Genomic DNA, 20,079 nt, shown 5'->3' on the forward strand with positions numbered 1-20,079 from the left:
TCTCTAACAGGGTTGTCATGGGTTTAGCAAGCTTGGAGAAACCTTCAATGAATCTTTGATAATATCCAGCTAAACCAAGAAAGCTACGGATCTCACTTACATCAGTAGGTGGCTTCCAATTTAGTACATCCTTCACCTTACCTGGATCCATTGCTATACCACCATTAGAAACAACATGTCCAAGAAAAGAGACTTCTCTTAACCAGAATTCACACTTACTATGCTTAGCATATAGCCTATGCTCTCTAAGCTTCTGTAGCACCAATCTCAGATGTTCAGCATGATCATCTTCAGTCTTAGAGAACACCAGTATGTCATCAATGAATACTACCACAAACTTATCAAGATACTCCATAAACACCTTATTCATCATATACATAAAGTAGGCAGGTGCATTGGTCAAACCAAATGACATAACTGTATACTCATATAACCCATACCTCATAGTAAAAGCTATTTTTGGTATATCAGTATTCCGAATCTTCAGCTGATGATAACCTAGAACGCAGATCAATCTTAGAAAACACACAAGCACCTCTCAACTGATCAAACAAGTCATCAATTCTAGGCAACGGGTACTTGTTCTTGATGGTTACCTCATTAAGAGATCGATAATCCACACACATACGTTGTGTTCCATCCTTCTTGTCAACAAAGATCACAGGCGCTCCCCAAGGTGATGCACTAGGTCGTATGAACCCTTTATCTAACAACTCTTTCAATTGTTTCTTAAGTTCTTCTAATTCGTTAACCCCCATTCTATATGGTCTCTTAGCTATAGGTGCAGTACCAGGTAATAATTCAATTATAAACTCAATGTCACAGTCAGGTGGCATACCTAGCAAATCATCGGGAAAGACATCTGGAAACTCCTCCACAACATGGTCCTGTGGATTAGCATCCTCATCTAGTTGATTCACTGTAGCTGTTGGTGGTGGCTGCACTATCACGCCAACACTGATTCGATCTCCCTTTGGTGTTGTCACTGCTACAACTCTCTCCTGACACTGAATCATAGCTCGATGTTCTTTCATCCAATCCATACCTAGAATCACATCGATCCCAAAAGTTCTCAACACAATAGGACTGACTATGAAGTCTACCCCCGTTAAGGTAAGACTTGCTGAAGGGCAACAATGTGCAGTAGGTATTGATCCCCCCGATGAATTTACTAGCATTTGGGTCTTCATTGCAATTAAAGGTATGCTATGTGTTCTAACACATGCTTGTGAAATAAAAGAATGTGAAGCTCCAGAGTCAAAAAGAACATTAGCGGGGATAGAGTTGATGTTGAACGTACCCATCATAACTTCTGGTGCTCCAACCACAGTCTCAGGCGCCACATGGTTCACTCTTCCAGTGTTGTACACGGGCTTCTGGTTGCTATTCTGCTTCTGAGGTGTCTGTTGATTCGACTTCTGAGGGCAATGCTTAGCATAGTGTCCCACATCTCCACACCTAAAACACCTATTGGGAGTGCTAGGTGCACTGCTCTTCATCGGGGTACTGTTGGGCGTTCCCTGGCGTGGAGTCTGATTGCCCATTTGCTGCGGTGTACGCTGGTTCTAATTCTGCTATTGGTTCTGAGAGCGTTGGGGAAACTGACCACGGTTCCACTGACTGACTGGACCTTGATACCTCTGCTGATTATTATAGCACGGGCGTGTGTTGCTTCCGGAGACCTGTCCCTTCATCTTTCTCTTCCTGTCCCTCTCCAATCGCATATTGTCAAGCACAATAGCGCGATTCACCAACTGCTGGAAATTAGCATATCTGTTACCAGCCAACTGCAACCTAAGATCATAGTAAATTCCCTTGAGGAAGAGACGTTGCTTGTCAGCATCCTCCCTCACGTCATTAGGAGCATAGCGAGCCAACTGAGCAAACTTGTCGTGATACTCACTGACAGACATAGAACCCATTCTGAGAGATCTGAATTCTTCCTGCTTGAGCTCCATCAAACCATCTAGAATATGGTGTGCCTTGAAATCCCTCGCAAATTCTAGCCAAGTGATAGCAGGAGCATTGTTGGGACGAGCAGACTGATACGACTCCCACCAAGTCTGAGCTGCTCCCTGAAGTTGTCCCGATGCATACAACACCTTTTGTTGATCATCACACTGAGCGATGTTGAGTTGTTTCTCCACTGCGCGTAGCCAATCATCTGCCTCCAAGGGGTCAGCGGCATGAGAGAAAACTAGAGGATGTCCTTGCATGAATTCCCTCCGCTTGTCTCTTGGTGGTGGAGGTGCTGGTGCTCCCATAGGTTGGTTCTGAAAGAACTGCATCATGGACTGCATAAACTGTCCTTGCATCGCCAACACCTCTGCTGCAGGTCATGGGTGGTGGTGGGGGTGGTGGAGCACCTCTCCCACGTCCTCTATTTCCTCCATGGCCAGACATTTGCAATCCAACACGAAACATCACCAATATGTAAGATATAGGCAATTCTGAAAATTTCTGGACGTGATGCAGAATCAGCAGGTCAGAAAAACTATCATAACTCTAGTTCCAGGTATCCAAATAAGATGATCTTTATATGGTTGGAAAGATTAAGAAATTATCTACAACTTTCATGTAGACCACATTTTCTGATTCTGACGTTACATTAATCAAAAACAGACCACAACAGAAACTGTCCTCAGATTCCAGACAGCACAGAAGTTCATATTGTGACAGTCATAACTCTCAGATACGAACAGATAAAAAGGTGATTCTTGTGCCATTGGAAAGACACAGAAGTCTATGATACTCCCTAGTAAAATTTCAATGACCATTGCTCGAGCAGGTGAAAAGTTATAACCAAAACATCACTGACTGTTCCAGAAAACAGCAAGCAAGGAGACAGGATAGACCAACCCGAATTATTTATTATAGCACTTTTAACCCTTAATATTTTAGCTAAGGAACTCATGGACATACCCACAAAGTTCCAGCACTCATCACAAAGATCCAAATCACACATAAATCACAATAATAATCCAGCTAGCACACCATTAGTTCACAAACACTTAAAAGACTCGACTCGACTCACGATACTAAAACGTGCCTATTACAACTGGTTTCATAAACTTAAGGGGCGGCGTTCTTCTTAGTGGAGGGCTCATCTAACTTCTCAAACAGCTTAGGACGGCCCTAACTCAGTGTTAAGGCCATCAATCTCTTTCTGGTATTCTTTGATCATGTCTTGTGCCTTCCTTCAGCTCTTCTTTTAATGCTCCCACCATATTTGTGAGTTCACGGTTTAACTCAACGGTGGCCTCAAGAGTCTTCGATCCTTTTACCATGACCTCTATGGTCCAAGTATTTTCCTTCGGAAGATAGCATGGATAATACAAGAGTCCATCATCCTTCTTATCATCAAAGAGTCGGCCTCGGTAGTAGGCAAGTGCAATGGAAGCAGCATCCTCCATGCTTCTTTCCGCGGTAGCCCGACTTACATGGTGGGTGACAACTGCATCTATCTTGCGAGTATTTGGGGTCTTGATCAGCAACCAAGTATCCCAAGATGATCCAACCAGGGGATGACTGTGCTCCGTAGTGTGATACTCCAGAGTGGCTTGCAGGTCTGGATAATAGCACTCCAACATAATTGTCAGCAAGTCATGGTAGAAGGCATTGTTATCAGGCTTCTTGATGCTTAACTTGTCAGTCCAACCTATACGAGGCAGTGGCTAGAGTACTTCATCTTCATCATCATTGGTCAAGTCAATGGCCTCCACACGTGCTGGGGATTGAGCTATCGGAGTTGGCGAAGAATGGACCTCTTCTCCAAACTCATTCTTCCAGTTCTTCCTCTAGACGTCCTCTCTAGTCTCCATTGGCTCATACACAGCACGCTGTGGTTGAAAGCATCCAACGTACAAGCGGGCAGGACTTGCGGTCACGTGTCATCTATAGAAGTTTCAAATTAATTAGAATAGACTCAATTGATTTTATAATAGAATAAGACAAAAGAAGCACAAAACTTAGCAAATATCAAGATTGAGGTGGAAAGCATGAAACAAGTGAAGCAAAGGAAACTAAAAATGACCATTCTAACTAGGCTTGTGTCCTACAGTCAATAGAGCTCTGATACCAATCTGTCACACCCAGTTTCAAGAACAAAAGAGGATGTATAAAAGTCTTATGTGCACCCCAGGAACGGTCGCACACATAAGTGGACAAATTGTGAATTGTACCAACACAATGTTTATTACATAGCGAATAAGTATTCAATACATAGTCTCAAGCATAAATATAATAACTACTAAGATAACTCTCTTGCGGAAGCTCCAACAGGGACGTCAACCGGTGAACATCAAGCCTAATACTCTTCACGATAATCTTCAATCCAATCTTGATCTGTTACCCATCCGGGATTTTTCCAATATAAAAGATAAAGCAAGGCATAAGTACATGTCGTACTTAACAAGATAACTAAGGGTTCATGAGGCTCAAATAGCTTACACTGGTTGAACTGCAAGTAGCTTTTATGTGTATGATCAAGTTTAGCATTTACTAGCAACAAGGTAGTACCATAATTCCCATAACACATGACTATTATACTGAGACAACAATTAGCTTAAAGAAGACTTAGTAAAGCACAATTAAACAAGAGCTCATTTATGGTGTAAGAATCCCTTGGCCGCTCGTGACCGTGAGCACAGCTAGTATACCAGTTTATTAACTCTGCGCAGAGGTGTACACTTTCACTGTGAGTCATGGTTTTACAAGTGCATGGGTTAATTACGTCCAGACACCGAAAACCACATAAAGCTACTCAGAAGTTCGTCTAACCGGAAAGGGCCGCAGGGTCATCAGATATAGGAACCCCCCTTCCAAAGAAAATAAAAGGCCGCTTCATAGCAAGGCACAATAGGACAGAGGCTATCCTATACCCGACTCATAGTATCCTCTAAGCCAGCTAGAAGAGGTCTCCCAAGCAACTAAAGCCATAGCCATGTAGCCCTCACAGCTATACTATAAGTCCCGGATGATCACTTACAAACAAGTCCTTGAGGAGAGGGAATTATACCCTCCTGTCATTGCTAACAAGTCATCTTAAATTGTTTAAAGCTCAATTATCAGTCAAGTATCAAGATCATGGTTATTGTTTTAGCGCTAGCATACACTACCCAAATGCATAAATCCAGGTTTCAAGGTATTCAAAATCAAATTCTAGGATATCCTACATAGGATAACAAAGTGGACACATGCAAATGAATTTTAGTGCATCTCATGAATAGGACAACAAGGAAGGTCCTTAGCTATACTTGCCTTGATCAGAATTCTCCTGAAAGACTTGCTGGTCTTGCTGGTCGTAGAAGTTCTCTTGATCACCAATGTAAACCTCACCGTCTGAACTCGATCAACAACACCAAGTAGCAACATACAATCATCCAAGCAATCATACACGAGGCAAACAAATAAATTTAATTAGAACAGTACACCAACTGAAACAACCAGTTTTGAAAAGTTCATAAAACTATTCTACACATTGCTACGATCACACAGACGCGAAGATCACGAAAAACGGAGTTACAACGAGAGAGTTAGGATTAAAACAAGTTTCCCTATTGAAGAAATAGATCAAATCTAAACTCAAAATTCAAAGTTCAAAAACATGGTGACAAATTATATGAACAGATAGATCTCGGAAAAACGAATCTAACACAAGTTGAACGGATCAATTTGGAGTTAAAACGAAGAAGTTATGAGCAATTAAAGGCAGTGGAAAAATTGTAATTAATTAGAACTTCCATTTGAATCTGCAAATTAGAAAATACGTTTTCAAAAACGAGAAAACGTATTCACTAGAATACGCCATGGGACTGCGGGTTCTATATTTAAAAACCGTAGGGGCTCTTTAACAAAAGTGCCACGCGAAGGGGTATCTTCCATTATGGATCGTCCGATCCAGATCGGACGGCTAAGATCAGATCCAAGGGGAAAAAAAGAGTTGGCCGGCCGGCACAGTACGCCGGCGTGGTGGCGGCCATTACCGGCTATGGGGAGCTTGCCAGCGTAATCGGCTTGGGCGATTTCGTGCACCAAATTGCACAGGACCGGTATGATTCGACAGAGGAGATCGAAGGCAACTCACCTAGGGCAATGGCATGAGTTGAGGCAATCCAAGGACGACGTGCTGCTTGTGGTGGTGGACGGAGGCACTCTGCAAGGTTCGGCGACGGTCAGAGACCAAATCCGAGCGAAAAACAGAGAGAGGAAACGTCCGGCGGCTTCGCGAGATTAGTACGAAGCTCGGCCTCTGGCTTATGGTGACGAAAGAGCTGTGGAACGTCAGGAACAAGCTCAGCAGCTTCGATGCCTTGCGGCTAGGGTTCCGGGTGCTGCTGCGAACTTGAGCGCGTGAGTGAAGGTGGCGGTTCGCTTAGGGTTGCAGAGGGCATCGCGGACGCAGACGCTAGGGGCTTTATAGACGACACGGGCGTGCGGATTGCACCGTGACGCGAGGAAATCACATGGATCAACACCGGGTCGGTGTCCACTTCGTTGCCGACTTAGAGAGGAAGACGGGTGCGGGCCCCAGCTATCAGTGGCACAAGGAGGCGGGCTGCTGCGACGCGCAGCACTCGCGGGCTGGCCATCCTGGGCCGTGGCCTGTCGGCCCAAGAAGAAAAGGGAAGAGGCCAGTGCAGGCCTGCGCTAGCTGCGCGAGCTGGGCTGCGGGAGAGAGGATCAGGCCAACTGGGCCAGAAGCCAGGCAGAGAGAAAGTTTCCCTTTTCTTTTTATTTTCCAAGCTTTTGAATCCTTTTTCAGATGAATTTGAATCCCCTTTTGAAATCAAACACAACCAATTCAATTCAGCACAAAATATGCACCAGCATGAATGCTCAAGCATGTATTCCAACTTGGATGTTGATTTTATTCTTATAAATTTATTATTTAGCCTATGTTTAAATGCTCACACAAGTAAAAGTAAATCAATTTAACCAGTTTAAATCTATCCAAATTTTAGGGTGTTACAACACCCTTGGTAAGCATATAACAAGAATCAAATTTGATTGAGGATACATTAGCATTCTTGCTCTTGTTCTTGCAATATTGCTCCCTTCACAAAATTATTATTGTGAGTGACAAAGGTCACCTTGCCTTTCTTGGGGGTTATTGGCACTTCTTAGCATAGCTACTAGGTTTGTATCCCTAGAAACGGCGCCAGAAGTGCCTTGTTGGTATTTCTTAGCATCATCACTAGTATGTAGCAATGCTACTAAGAAATAGCCTTGATAGTTCCTTAATAATTTTAGATATTTATCTGTAAGTGCACGGAGCTATCATTGTAGCATTTCACGAGAATGTATTTAGGGTATCATTATTTATATTTTCCCAAAGAAAGGCATTTATTGATTAAGAGTCTAGTATGGATATGATCATGAATAATAATGCTTGCAAGTACACCAATATATATAGCAGGGATAAAAATGGTGATTTCAAGATAGTGGACACACACTTGGCATTCCTCAAAGGATAAAATGAAAAGAAAGAATAAAAGAATAATCCTAATTCAAGCAGGCATTGATCTAGTATAGTCATACAAAGATTAGTTAATGATCATACAAGTTACATAATTAGTTTTAGGGCTAAGTGTGAAGCAGGACGGGAGACCACCGGGTACTGGTCTGCCAGCAACCTCATGTGACAATTTAGACTCCTACACCCCAAACGAATGTGAGGGATTATAAGGGTTGGACAGGGCTGTCACCACCTGTCGCCTACTACCTCAATCGTGGAGAGGGACAATGCATTCACCTGACTCTCCATACCCAAGCACCATGCTTGCGTATACAGAAACTACCTAAATTCCCTGGATCCCTTACCCTACGGATTGACAGGTAAAGGACATGGACACACCCAAAAGCACGATGAACCGCCACCTCAACTTAGCTCTAATCCTGATTATATAAGTTATATGAGTAGTTAAGCATAAAGTCATGTATGCTATTCTCATGATATACAAACTATAGACTAGTTCATATATCAAGATTATAACACAATAACTATACTCTAGTTCATAAGTATCACTATAATTATAATATGAGAGGATAACTTTGGAAGAACTCATGTTTCTATTCATACCTAAAGGTCTCTTCTTCTAAGGAGCCAAGCTCTCCAAGGTAGCTTTGCCTTGCTCTAAACTACTAAAAGTAAAGCTACAACTAAGTGAGGTGTGAGGGAACTCAAGTGGTGTGTGAGTATGCCAAATAGTGTGTGTTGTAGAGGGGGGTACCCCTCTATTTATACAAGGAGTAAGGGCGGTGCTATAGTTATTCTTTGCGTGAAGTCCTGAACTACACCGCCTCAGCATGTCCACATGCGAAGGGGTGACCGAGAGGAGCTGATGGAGGGTCGGCTGCCCCCTGACCAAGCTACCTCATCATCGCCTTTGCGTGGTGGGTTGTGGGCTAGACCTAGATCACTCCTTGGTGGGTACTTTAGCTGGTTGAGTCGAGTTGACGGGCGTCTCTGTTGTTCCTTTGCATGAATCAAAGTCGAAAAGTGCCTTTCAGTGAATTTTTCCATGTATTTGTGTTTATGTCCTGCAAAATAATATTCTCTAAATACATGTGGAACTTAGTTAATACTTAATAGTAAATGCATATGTGTTTAAGATTACCAATTTCTTCTCTTTTTGTACCTTAGTTGGCGGTCGAATTTGATCGTTAAAGACCGCCAACAAGATCCCCCAAGCTTAACCTTTGCTCGTCCCGAGCAAATAGCTAAGTTATTGGTTGTTGATCTAGAGTTGCTACTATGCCGAATCTAATTTACAAGTGCCATGCCTATAACTAAGTATTCTTTCTCAACTTAAATAAGTTTGGCATTCTATCCACCCTTTTAACTTAATTCCCATGGGGCTTATTGCTTTTCCAAGTCTTAGGTGGTTGCAAAATATAACGGTTTTAACATAATTACCAGTCATTCATTCTTTGATCAATCTTCTATCCGAAGGTTTTATGAGTTTTGCAAAATGAAATGTAAGTTCCTCAAATGATCCACTCGATCGTTCAATTTGTATGATCCTCCCCAAGGCATTTGATTGTTTTGCCTTCTTTTCATCCTATCTCTAAAAATGCTTTGGGTGGAGTTTTAGGGAGGTATGAATGAGAGGCATACTTGCATCACATATATTGCTAAGTCAAAAACTGGATCCAAGGAGATGCAAGTCATACACTTTGATCAAGATGTGCAAGTGTGTGGAATATTTCCTAATCCTAACATTTTTTGTACTCCTTTGATCATGACTTTCTCTCTTTTGGGTACTCTCTTTTTTTAGCATAGCCCCATACTTCTTTTTGGCACACGAAAACTTTGGAGAGAAAGAGTCTTGATAAATGAATGGAGTTTTTATTTAGTGGACGGAAAAAACATGTTTTTGCATAACTCTCAGTGTAAGAGTTAGCATTATATTTGTGGGTGTACATGAATCTTGATCATGGGTGCATGACGAGAATCTATACAAGGGTCACAATAATTTGACAAAACTCAATGTGAATACAAGTAGTGTATGACTAAGGTTTTGAATTTGAATCATGTCATATGACCGTGGTAGGAATTCATAATTATTGAGGAACTTTTGATTTTAGCATTTTTTTAAATAAAAAAAACTTCGGATGTCAAGTTTCTCTTAAAATAAAGTCATAGCATATTCTATTTACCATATCATAACTTGCAACAACTTAGAAAAGGATCATGCTTTTGCAAACCATAAGTTTCAAGTTTTAGGATGAGACATTTTAGCCAACAAACTTAAATCTTGGGGAATACTAAGTTATAGCCTAGGCACAAATGAATTATAGATAGAGCAACTATTTATCATTTCAACAAAGGATAAACTAAACATTCTTAAATCACATATGAGAGTGGAATAAATATTTTTGTTGTTTTTATCATATTTCTTTTTTTTTTTTGGATTTTATATTGTTTTGATTTTTTTGAATGCTAATAATTGTATAAATGCAGGAAATAAATAATGCGAAAATAAAAAAAATATGTAAAATAAAAGATACTACTTACCTCTACGGGGGTCCTCCCCCAAGCTAACTCGCCACCTATGGTCCGGGATTGTATCCCATGAACCGCCAATAGGCCACCTCTGCGTCGTGTTGTTGCTTCAACATCGAATTTATTGGCGCCTTCTGTTGCTGCTGCTGCTGATGCCACTGGGCCAAATCCTGCATGTGAGCATGAAGTGTGTTTTGGATCTCACTAGTGTGGAATTCTAATCCTTCGAGACGGGTGTTAACGTCCTCCCATCCTTGATGGTCTAAGACTGATGGTCGAGGATACACAGGTGGGGGTAGTCCCTTGGAGTCAGATGAGTGCATCGTCCATGTTGTGGCATCAGCCTTTGCCCATCTGGATCCTCCAGCCTCGTGTGTCTATGGAGTATGATCCCAACCGGGATGTTACATAGGTGTGAACCCCGGCACTTGCCCAGTCGGGAATGACTCCATGTGGAACACCTGGGGCGTAGTTAGAAAATGTTGCGGCTGCAGCTACTGTGAACTACTTGCTTCATTTCTAGCTTTACTTCTAGTCATCCTGCCAGACATAGAACTTCTGCGAGCTTTCTCTTGTGGAATAAGAGGGAAGGTTAGTGTAGGGGAATTATACAAATGAAGATCTGGGTTAGGTGATGGGATTTCGTTTGTACACCCCCGGAAGAAAAATACAAGTTGTCCAGCTACATTATCTTTCAAGTGATGCCCTTGCAACAAGTAATGCTCATCGATAATAATACGCAGAGTCAAAATATAATCTACATCTCGATCTTCCATCGCACCAACACTAGTGGCAATACGAGTGACAATAGATGTACAAGATGTGGAAGTAGAAAACAATTTGAGCAACTCTAACCAGTACTTGAATATTTCTTTGACAGGAGCAATTTTAATCTTTTTAATCATGGAATAGAGTACTTGCATTTTGGTATTATGAACAACTTGAATATCTTGCCTAGAGAACAAAGTCATGGTGATACAACGATGCATGAGCCTCAAAGTGGGGTGTTGGATGTCCATGTTACGAGGTTGAAATTTTCCAACTACGTTTTGACCCAAAATTTCATTCCAAAATTTATGGCGATTAAAACCACTAAGAGCATTATCTAAGTCAATTAAGCATCTTTATTGGAAACCTATGTGTTGAGCAAGATCTTTCCAAGTGCAAAAATATTCTATTTTAAACAAGCGGAAGGTGGTCCCATTGTCAACTTCTTTTAGTGAGCATAAAAATTGAATGGTTAAGAGACAAGAACCTTGTTCCCAAACGGGATCGACTTCCTCCAACCCAATGGCTTTCCAAATAGAGATGAATTTGACATCCATACCTATTGCCTAGAGAAGCATGGGGTCGTACAACGGCGTGTGGTCGAACTCATGATTCTTGGTGATGTTGTATGCTTCCATCTCCCAGCCTCTTTCCAAGTCAAGGTGGGGTGCGTCATCCTCTTTCATCGATTGTCCTTGTCGTTGTTCTTGTTCTTCTTCTTGCTCTTCCGTCGGCACGGTCTCTTCATCTTCATGCATCAGACTCTCTTCATGCTCGGTGTAGCGCGTGCTTGAGCTTCCATGGGAGCGACTTGAGCTTGACCCCGTGATCTTCTTGAGGGTGCCGGCAAGCCTCATCCCAAGCTTACCCATGGTGAAAAATAACACAACAACAAGCGAAAACTTGGCCACAGGTTAGGGTTAGCACAAAATATAAAATATGAACCCAAGGACTAGCTTGAGCTTGGAATTTTTGTAGAGCTTTCTTGCACTAAGCTTTGTTGGAAAAATGCTTGAAAGAAACTTGGGAGCAAGTGAGTGAGTAAGAGAGTGAAAATGTGAGAGTGTGAGAGGGGCAAGGGGCTTCTCCCGGCCACCTAGGTATTTATAGAGCAAAAACCTAAGAGGAGGGGGAGAGGCAACGGTCATGCGTCTCCTGTCCAAAGGGCGGTGCCAATGGCCACCTATAGGGGACCGCCAATGGCCACCTACAAGGGCTGGCCAACCCCTGGGGTTCCCCGCCCCCTGGTGGGCCCACTCGGCCTATCCTTTGGTAGGTAGTGGCCAACGGCCATTTCAAACTTGTGGCCATTGGGACTTCGCCTAGATTCCCAATGGTCTGCTCGATTTTGATTTTCCAACAAAATTTTATTGAATTTTTATTTTTTTATAATTATTGCAAAAATGATAAATAGTATTAATAAATTATTTTTATTTAGAAAATGATTTTTATAGAATTTTTCTGAGATTTTTATTTTGACATAAAAATTCAAATTTTTAATCTTAGAAATATTTATTTTGAATATTTTGAATTTAAAGATAACTATTGATTTACCTTCGGCAAGTGTTCGACATTTTTGGTCCGTCGAACAAGACCTCTCCTCCTTCATTGATCTGAAGCTACATTAACATTTTTGAGGGAATTCTCGGGTTGCCCCGAGGTTTTCCCCGAATGATCGATAGGAATAGCGACAGCTATTTGTGAAATTTGAGTTTCTATCATTTTGTTGAAACTTAATTGATTTTTCACTGAGGAGGATAAACTTTCTATTTTAGAGTTGATGTTCTCTAGCATTTTATCATTGTACATCAACTTCTTAACGAGATTTTCATTAATTTTAACTTGACCTAAAATCAAGTCCTTAAAAGAAGATTGATTTGAATTATAATTGGAATTGAAATTCGAATTACCTTGTGGGCGAGATTGGTTATTCCACCCATTATTACCTTGTGGTTGACGAAACCCATTATTGATAAGGCAGCTTCATTGCGGGTTTTGGGACAATCATTCCCCAAATGGCCAACGTTTCCACAGACCTCACACGTCATGTGTGATTCCAAGTCCTAGACGGTGCCCTTCATTGCTTCTTTGTCTTGGGCCTGTTCCTCCAATTTTTTCATCAAAAGATCTATTTTTGCAGCAAGCATATCTGTCTCCTTCATGGTATGCATACCTTCTTGTGATTTTCTTTCTTTCCCCCAGCTTTGATTAGACACCATTTTATTGATGAGAGCCGTGGCTTCATCAATGGTGAGGGAAAGGAAAGCGCCTCCAGCCACCGCATCGATGTGCCTCCTAGACATGAATGTTCATCCATCATAAAAATATTGAAGCACTAACCAATTTTCAATCCCGTGGTGCGGGCATGGTTGGATGTAGTCATGTAGCCTTTCCCACGCCTCGGGAATGGATTCTGTGGTGTTCTACTGGAACTTAGAGATTTGTCCCCTCAGGGCATTGGTTTTTCACATGGGGAAGAATTTGGTGAGGAACGTCATGGAACACTTATCCCACGAGTTGACAGCTTCCCATTCCTTGTAGAACCACTATTTCACCCTCCCCGAGAGGGAGAAGGGAAACAAGCAAAGCCTGATGCTCTTCGGTGCGACATCCTTGATGACGATGGTGTCGCACAACTCGAGGAAGTGTTGGAGATGCGCATTCACGTCCTCGCTTGACAAACCAGAGAACTAGTTTGCCTGCACCATCATGATGAAGCCGGTGCGGAGCTCGAAGTTCCCATTCCTAGTGTTGATAGTCGGCCCAATGGGCACATTGGCAACAGCGGGGATGGAATAGTCACAACGTGTCTTGGCCATGATTGAAGTAGCGAATGATGTGGGGGTGACTAGTTCGTCTATCGGTGGAGTGGTAGAAGAAGAAGCAGCACGAGACACGTTCTTCCTTAGGACTGCTTCTAAATTTGCGGTGTAGTTGTTCGGTAGAACAAAACCGGTCAAACACGTTCTTCCCTAGGAACGGCGCCAAAAATACTTGTTGGCACTTCTTAGCGTAGCTACTAGGTTTGTATCCCTAGCAACGGCGCCAGAAGTTCCTTGTTGGTATTTCTTAGCAACATCACTAGTATATAGCAATGCTACTAAGAAATAGCCTTGATAGTTCCTTAACAATTTTAGATATTTATCCACAAGCGCACGGAGCTATCATTGTAGCATTTCACCCGAAAGTATTCAGGGTACCGTTATTTATATTTTCAGGAAGGCATTTATTGATTAAGAGTCTAGTATGAATATGATCGTGAATAATAATGCTTGCAAGTACACCAATGTATATAGGAGGGATAAAAACGGTGATTTCAAGATAGAGGACACACACTTGGCATTCCTCAAAGGATAAAATAAAAAGAAAGAATAAAAGAATAATCCTAATTCGAGCAGGCATTGGTCTAGTATAGTCATATAAAGATTAGTTAATGATAATACAAGTTAAATAATTAGTTTTAGAGCTAAGTGTGAAGCAAGTCAGGAGGCCACCGAGTACTGGTCTGCTAGCAACCTCATGTGGCAATTTAGACTCCTACATCCCAAACGAACGTGAGGGATTATAAGGGACGGATAGGGCTATCATCACCTACCGCCTACCACCTCAACCGTGGAGAGGGACAATGCATTCACCTGACTCTTCATACCCAAGCACCATGCTTGCGTATACAGAAACTACCCAAATCCCCTTGGGTCCCTGACCCTACGGATCGGCAGGTAAAGGACTTGGACACACCCAAAAGCATGATGAGCCACCACCTCAACTTAGCTCTAATCTCAATTATATAAGTTATATGAGTAGTTAAGCATAAAGTCATGTATGCTATTCTCATGATACACAAACTATAGACTAGTTCATATATCAAGATTATAACACAATAACTATACTCTAGTTCATAAGTATGACTATAATTATAATATGAGAGCACAACTTTGGAAGAACTCATATTTCTATTCATACCTAAAGGTCTCTTCTTCTAAGGAGCCAAGCTCTCCATGGTAGCTTTGCCTTGCTCTAAACTACTAAAAGTAAAGCTACAACTAAGTGAGGTGTGAGGGAACTCAAGTGGTGTGTGAGTATGCCAAATAGTGTGTGTTGTAGAGGGGGTACCCCTCTATTTATACAAGGAGTAAGGGCGGTGCTATAGTTATTCTTTGTGCGAAGTCCCGGGCTGCACCGCCTTAGCATGTCCACATGCCACCGCCTGTCGAAGGGGTGGCCGAGAGGAGCTAGTGGAGGGTCAGCTGCCCCCTGACCAAGCCACCTCTTCACCGCCTTCGCGTGGTGGACTGTGGGGTGGACCTAGATCACTCCTTGGTGGGTACTTTGCCCAGTTGAGTCTAGTTGATGGGCGTCTCCATTGTTCCTTTGCCCAAATCAGCGTCAGAAAGCGTCTTTCAGTGAATTTTTCCATGTATTTGTGTTTATGTCCTGCAAAACAATATTCTCCAAATACATGTGGAACTTGATTAATAGTAAATACATATATGTTTAAGATTGCCAATTTCTCCTCTTTTGTACCTTAGTTGGCTATCGTATTTGATCATTAAAGACCACCAACAGGGGTATAGCCTAATCCCTCTTTGTTGAGAGAAAACCTTTGGCTACCCAAGCACTTTAGCAAGCGGGCATCTCCACCATAGGCATTGTCTAAGGCGCGAGTGAGCTCATTCACCTCCTTCTCGAGGGTCATATTTTCCACCATTAGTGAGGCATCACAAGTGAAACCATCACTCAAAGGTGAAGTAGAAGTGGAAGTGCTACAAGAAGGGTTAGTGGGAGCAACAATGATAGGTTCATAGAAAGATTCATTAATTAGATCACAAGTAGAACCCACATCACATGTTAGAACAACCTCCTTCTTGCCTTGATCAAGGAGGGACGAGTGAGCTTTTTCAAGCTTTGCGTGAGCCTTGCCAAGCTCCTTATGGTCTTCCTTTAGACTCTCATGAGAAGCATTGAGCTCATAAAAGGATTGCTTGAGAGCTTTAAGATCTTTTCGCAACTCTTTGCACTCCTTCCTCTTCATCTCAAGACATTCATGAGCTTGTTCTAGCATGTCCATGAGATCTACCTCCTCATCACTATCACTATCACTCTCATCCTTTTATACCTTAATGGACTTAGCCATGAAGCATAATGGAGTGTCGAAGAGAGAAGTCTTGTTGTTGATAGCAATGCTTGCAAGTGCCTTCTTCTTGGACTTCTTGTCATCATCACTAGAGTCACTATCCTCCGATGACCCATCACTATCCCATGTCACCACATAGCCTTCACCCTTCTTTTTCTTTTGAAATGTCATCTTCTTCTCCTTCTTCTCTTTTCTTCTTTCTTCTCCTTCTTCTCATCCTCATCATTGTCACTATTGTAGGGACAATCCGCTACAATATGATCCTTGCTCTTGCAATTGTATCATCTTCTCACATAATCTTTGCTCTTGTTGTTGTCTCTTCTCTTCCTTGCACCATAGCCCTTCTTCTTCATGAACTTGCCAAACTTGCTAGCCTTGAATACTACACTCATCTTCTTCTTGTATTCATCCTTCTTCTCATCTTGATCAACCCCTCCCTTTCTACAGGGTATGTCTCTTGTGTCATGACATCACCTAGTACTTTGTTGAGGGATAGTTGCTTCAATCCTCCTCTAATGATGATCAATCTCAATGTCTCAAATCTTGGAGGCAAGCACATCAAGAACTGATGAGAGACATCATCATCATTGATCTTCTCTCTCAATGCCTTCAAGTAATTTACAATCACTTGGAGCCTATAAAACATCTCTAGGATACTCTCATCATCCTTTATCTTGAAGCTTGTCAACTTGTCCTTGAGAATATATAGCTTGGCACTCTTGACCACCAGTGTGCCCTCATAGGTCTCTTCCAACCTCTTCCACACTTCACTAGCTCTATCAAGATCCTTGATTTGCTCAAACACCCTTGAATCAATGGCATTGTAGACAATGTTGATTGCCATTGTGTTGCATTGCTTGTTCTCTAACTCTCTTGGGGTAGGATTGGTGGGATCAAGAATCACATAATCATTTTCGGTCACATCCCACACCTTGTCATTGATTGAACCCAAATACATTCTCATCTTTCTCTTCCAATAATCATAGCATGTGCTATCAAAATATGGTGGTTTACCCCCAACATGGCTGAACATAATTTGAGCCATCTTTTGACATTGAGGTTGTTAAGCCTTCAATCAAACGGTGTCCATGGCTCTGATACCACTTGAAAGGTCCTAATATGGCTAGAGGGGGGTGAATAGCCTATAAAAACTCTATAAAATCACTAGAACAATTTGTTAGTACACTAAATGGCAAAAAGCAATTTTGCTCTAGCTCTACAAGGGTTGCAAGCTACCTATCCAACAAGTCTAGTTGATATAATCACTAATTCATACAAAGGCCTAGGTTGCTACTTACTAAGCTAGTGAGCTCTCAAAGGCTAACTAAAGAGCCTCACTAACCAAACTAACAAGCTATCACAACTAGTTACACTAAAGAGCTTGACACTTGCCCGACCCTAAGGCCACAGGCTCCACCTCGCCCGACCCTTGGGTTTGCGCTCTGCCTCGCCTAGCCCCAAGGTCATGGGCTCTGCCTTGCCTGACCCTTAGGTTTGCGCTCTGCCTTGCCTGAACCCTTGGGTGTGGGCTCTATCTCGCCTGACGGGGTCCCATACCACCACCAACCACTCTAGGTCCAGGCATATGGGCCTAGGTCAAAACTCTAACACTAGGGAAGAGACCAGCATGCACCAATGTAACCCGTAGCCATGATGGGCCATACCTAAGGGTTCACATCAGGAACAACATTGGGCATACCGGTGTTGTTCTACCTAACCCCCGTATGAACACTAACAGGTGTGTCAGTTCACCATGATGTTCGCTAGGACGGAGTGGAGTGCCATGTCCAGCAGATGACGCATGTGCATGGCACCAGTGATAGATAGGGCCACGATGTGGAGCCATCCCTGTTGACATCTACATGGTCGGTAGGACTCGCATGAAGGATAAGAAGGACCTAATGATCCTAAAGGACTTCCTCTCTCTCTCGTTCTTCTCCTTTTCCTCCACTATAACCCATGCTTTCCCTTGGCCTATAAAAGGGAAGGCAGGGCGCCCCATGAGGGGGACTGACTCATCGAACTATTGATTCAGGCCAGATCCAATCGAACCATCATAAACCTATCGAACCTCAAACCGATCAGAACACAACACAAGCACACGGCGGAGCAGCAACCGAGCTCTTGGCACCCGTTACTCTTTCCACTAGAGACTTAGGACATGTCCCTCTCTCGCCCGTTTGTAACCCCTACTACAAACTTTCAGTGCTAGTAACATGAGCAGCAATGATGAACTAGACATAGATATATTCTACCCAAACCAGTATAAACCTCGTATCCTCTAAGCACACCATCCGAGCCAGACGCATAATACTAGAAATTTACTCGTTGGTGGTAACTCAAAACACCGACAGTTGGCGTGCTAGGTAGGGGTCTTTTGTGCATCTCAACATCCAAACTAGGCCTCAGATGGCGAGTCACCACGTCAACTGGGTCCTAGGCACGCACGTGCACCTCAGGGACCTAGACTTCATCGTCACGATGGAGGGAGAGCTAGTGCGGGCTCCCATCATCATCCAACATCTCCACTCTGCCATCCTCGACTCAATCACTGAGGCACTTGAGGAGCTACAGCTGCACACACTAGAGGCCCGTGCCCCTAGGAGTGACCAGCTCCTCAGCTTTGACTACGAGAGGTTAGAGCGTCAGCTTGGTGCCTTCCAAGGACCCTGACCGTCCTAGGACCTGCGCTACCTTGCCCTCTTGTTCGCTAATGTCATGGCATAGCTTGCCTGGGGTGAACCGCTCTCCCTAGAATACCTCATTTGGAGCGCCTCGACAGTGCTCCTGTCCGATCTCAAAAACATCGCAGAGACCATTGGCCACCTTGTGGCACAACACACGCCTTCATCCCTCACGAACGACGAGTTTGTGGGGATGACTGAATATGTTGCGGAGTCTTTCCATTACCTCCTCATCAAAGGAATAGAGTCAGCCTCCACCTCTGACTCAAGCAGGGGGAGCCATCACCCCTCTCATGAATGTTTCATGACAGGTACCCCCGAGGGACATATTGAAAGCATCTATGAGGAAGAGGCTACCCTAATGAATGACCTCGACGATGAGGTCGAGGGGGACGCAGGGGCCCCACCTCACCTACAGATGGAGCAGCTGAAGGCTCGGCACCAAGAGCTCAAGGAAGCACGACTCTAGCTTGAGCAAGAATGCGTGGAGCTTGATCGAGAGATCGAGCGCCATGGAGACGGTGGGCATGCGTGCGCCATGGCCTGTGACATGAACCGGAGGATCATCGAGGATGATGAAGCCCTCCCACACTTCACCTGAGTGAGTCAGAACATCGCCGCTGCGGCAGCCTTGCTTCGAGGGCTTTCGAGGCCCGCGACGCTCGAGTATCGTCGGGCCCATCATGAGATTCGCATGCTACTCGAGCTTGCGGTGGCACAGCAGGCCGAGAGCTCACTGTCTCGATGACGCGAGCTCAATGCCAGCTAGCGCATGCCCTTAGAGTGACCCGACAAGGATGCGTTAGTCCACTAGGAGCCGCAAGACGGTAGGCCACACACCGTGGTCCCAATGCATGAGCATCTTGGCCACCACCATGACGCGCGCGACACCCTTGATGCCCGCAGGCGTGCCCATGGTGATGCAAAGGAGGGGCTAGCCATGGCTACCACCTTCATCGTGGTGGACGCTATGACTGTGGCGACGATTGAAGCTCGAGCCCCAACTTGCCGAGACCTCAGGCCTTCGGCCGACACATCCTCAACGCCGCCTTCCCACCATGGTACCGACCACCAACCAACATCCCAAAATACTCTAGGGAAACAAACCTCGGACTGTGGCTCGAGGATTATCGGCTTGCTTGACAGGCCAGTGGAGCGGATAATGATGATTTCATTATCCGCAACCTTTCATTATTCCTAGCCAATTCGGCACGAACATGGTTGGAACACCTTCTGCCCAACAGAATCCAAAGTTGGGCGGACCTGAAAGAGATCTTCATGGGAAACTTCTAGGGCACATACAAACATCCTAGGAACCCATGGGATCTCAAAAACTATTGATAGAAGGCTAGGGAAACCCTTCGTGGGTACATCTGGCGCTTCTAATGGTAGTACAATGAGCTGCCTAACGCCGCCGATGCCGATGTCATAGGAGCTTTTCTATCTGGGACCACCTACGAGTCCCTGGTCCATAAGCTAGGACGTAA

General features: G+C 43.6%; 1 protein-coding gene and 1 non-coding gene across 2 annotated transcripts; one reads left to right on the top strand and one right to left on the bottom strand.

Annotated features, from left to right (window-relative positions):
- Nucleotides 1–1,574: 1,574 nt before the first annotated feature.
- LOC136503633 (uncharacterized) lies at nt 1,575–2,315 on the bottom strand. Its single transcript, XM_066498647.1, has one exon. It carries the CDS (start codon nt 2,313–2,315, stop codon nt 1,575–1,577), a length of 741 nt encoding a protein of 246 aa, XP_066354744.1.
- Nucleotides 2,316–13,123: 10,808 nt separating this feature from the next.
- LOC136506250 (small nucleolar RNA R71) lies at nt 13,124–13,230 on the top strand. The gene has a single exon (XR_010771474.1). It is a non-coding gene; the product is annotated as a small nucleolar RNA R71 (small nucleolar RNA).
- Nucleotides 13,231–20,079: the final 6,849 nt, after the last annotated feature.

This window comes from Miscanthus floridulus, chromosome 14, assembly GCF_019320115.1.
Source record: "Miscanthus floridulus cultivar M001 chromosome 14, ASM1932011v1, whole genome shotgun sequence".
Lineage (NCBI taxonomy): Eukaryota > Viridiplantae > Streptophyta > Magnoliopsida > Poales > Poaceae > Miscanthus > Miscanthus floridulus.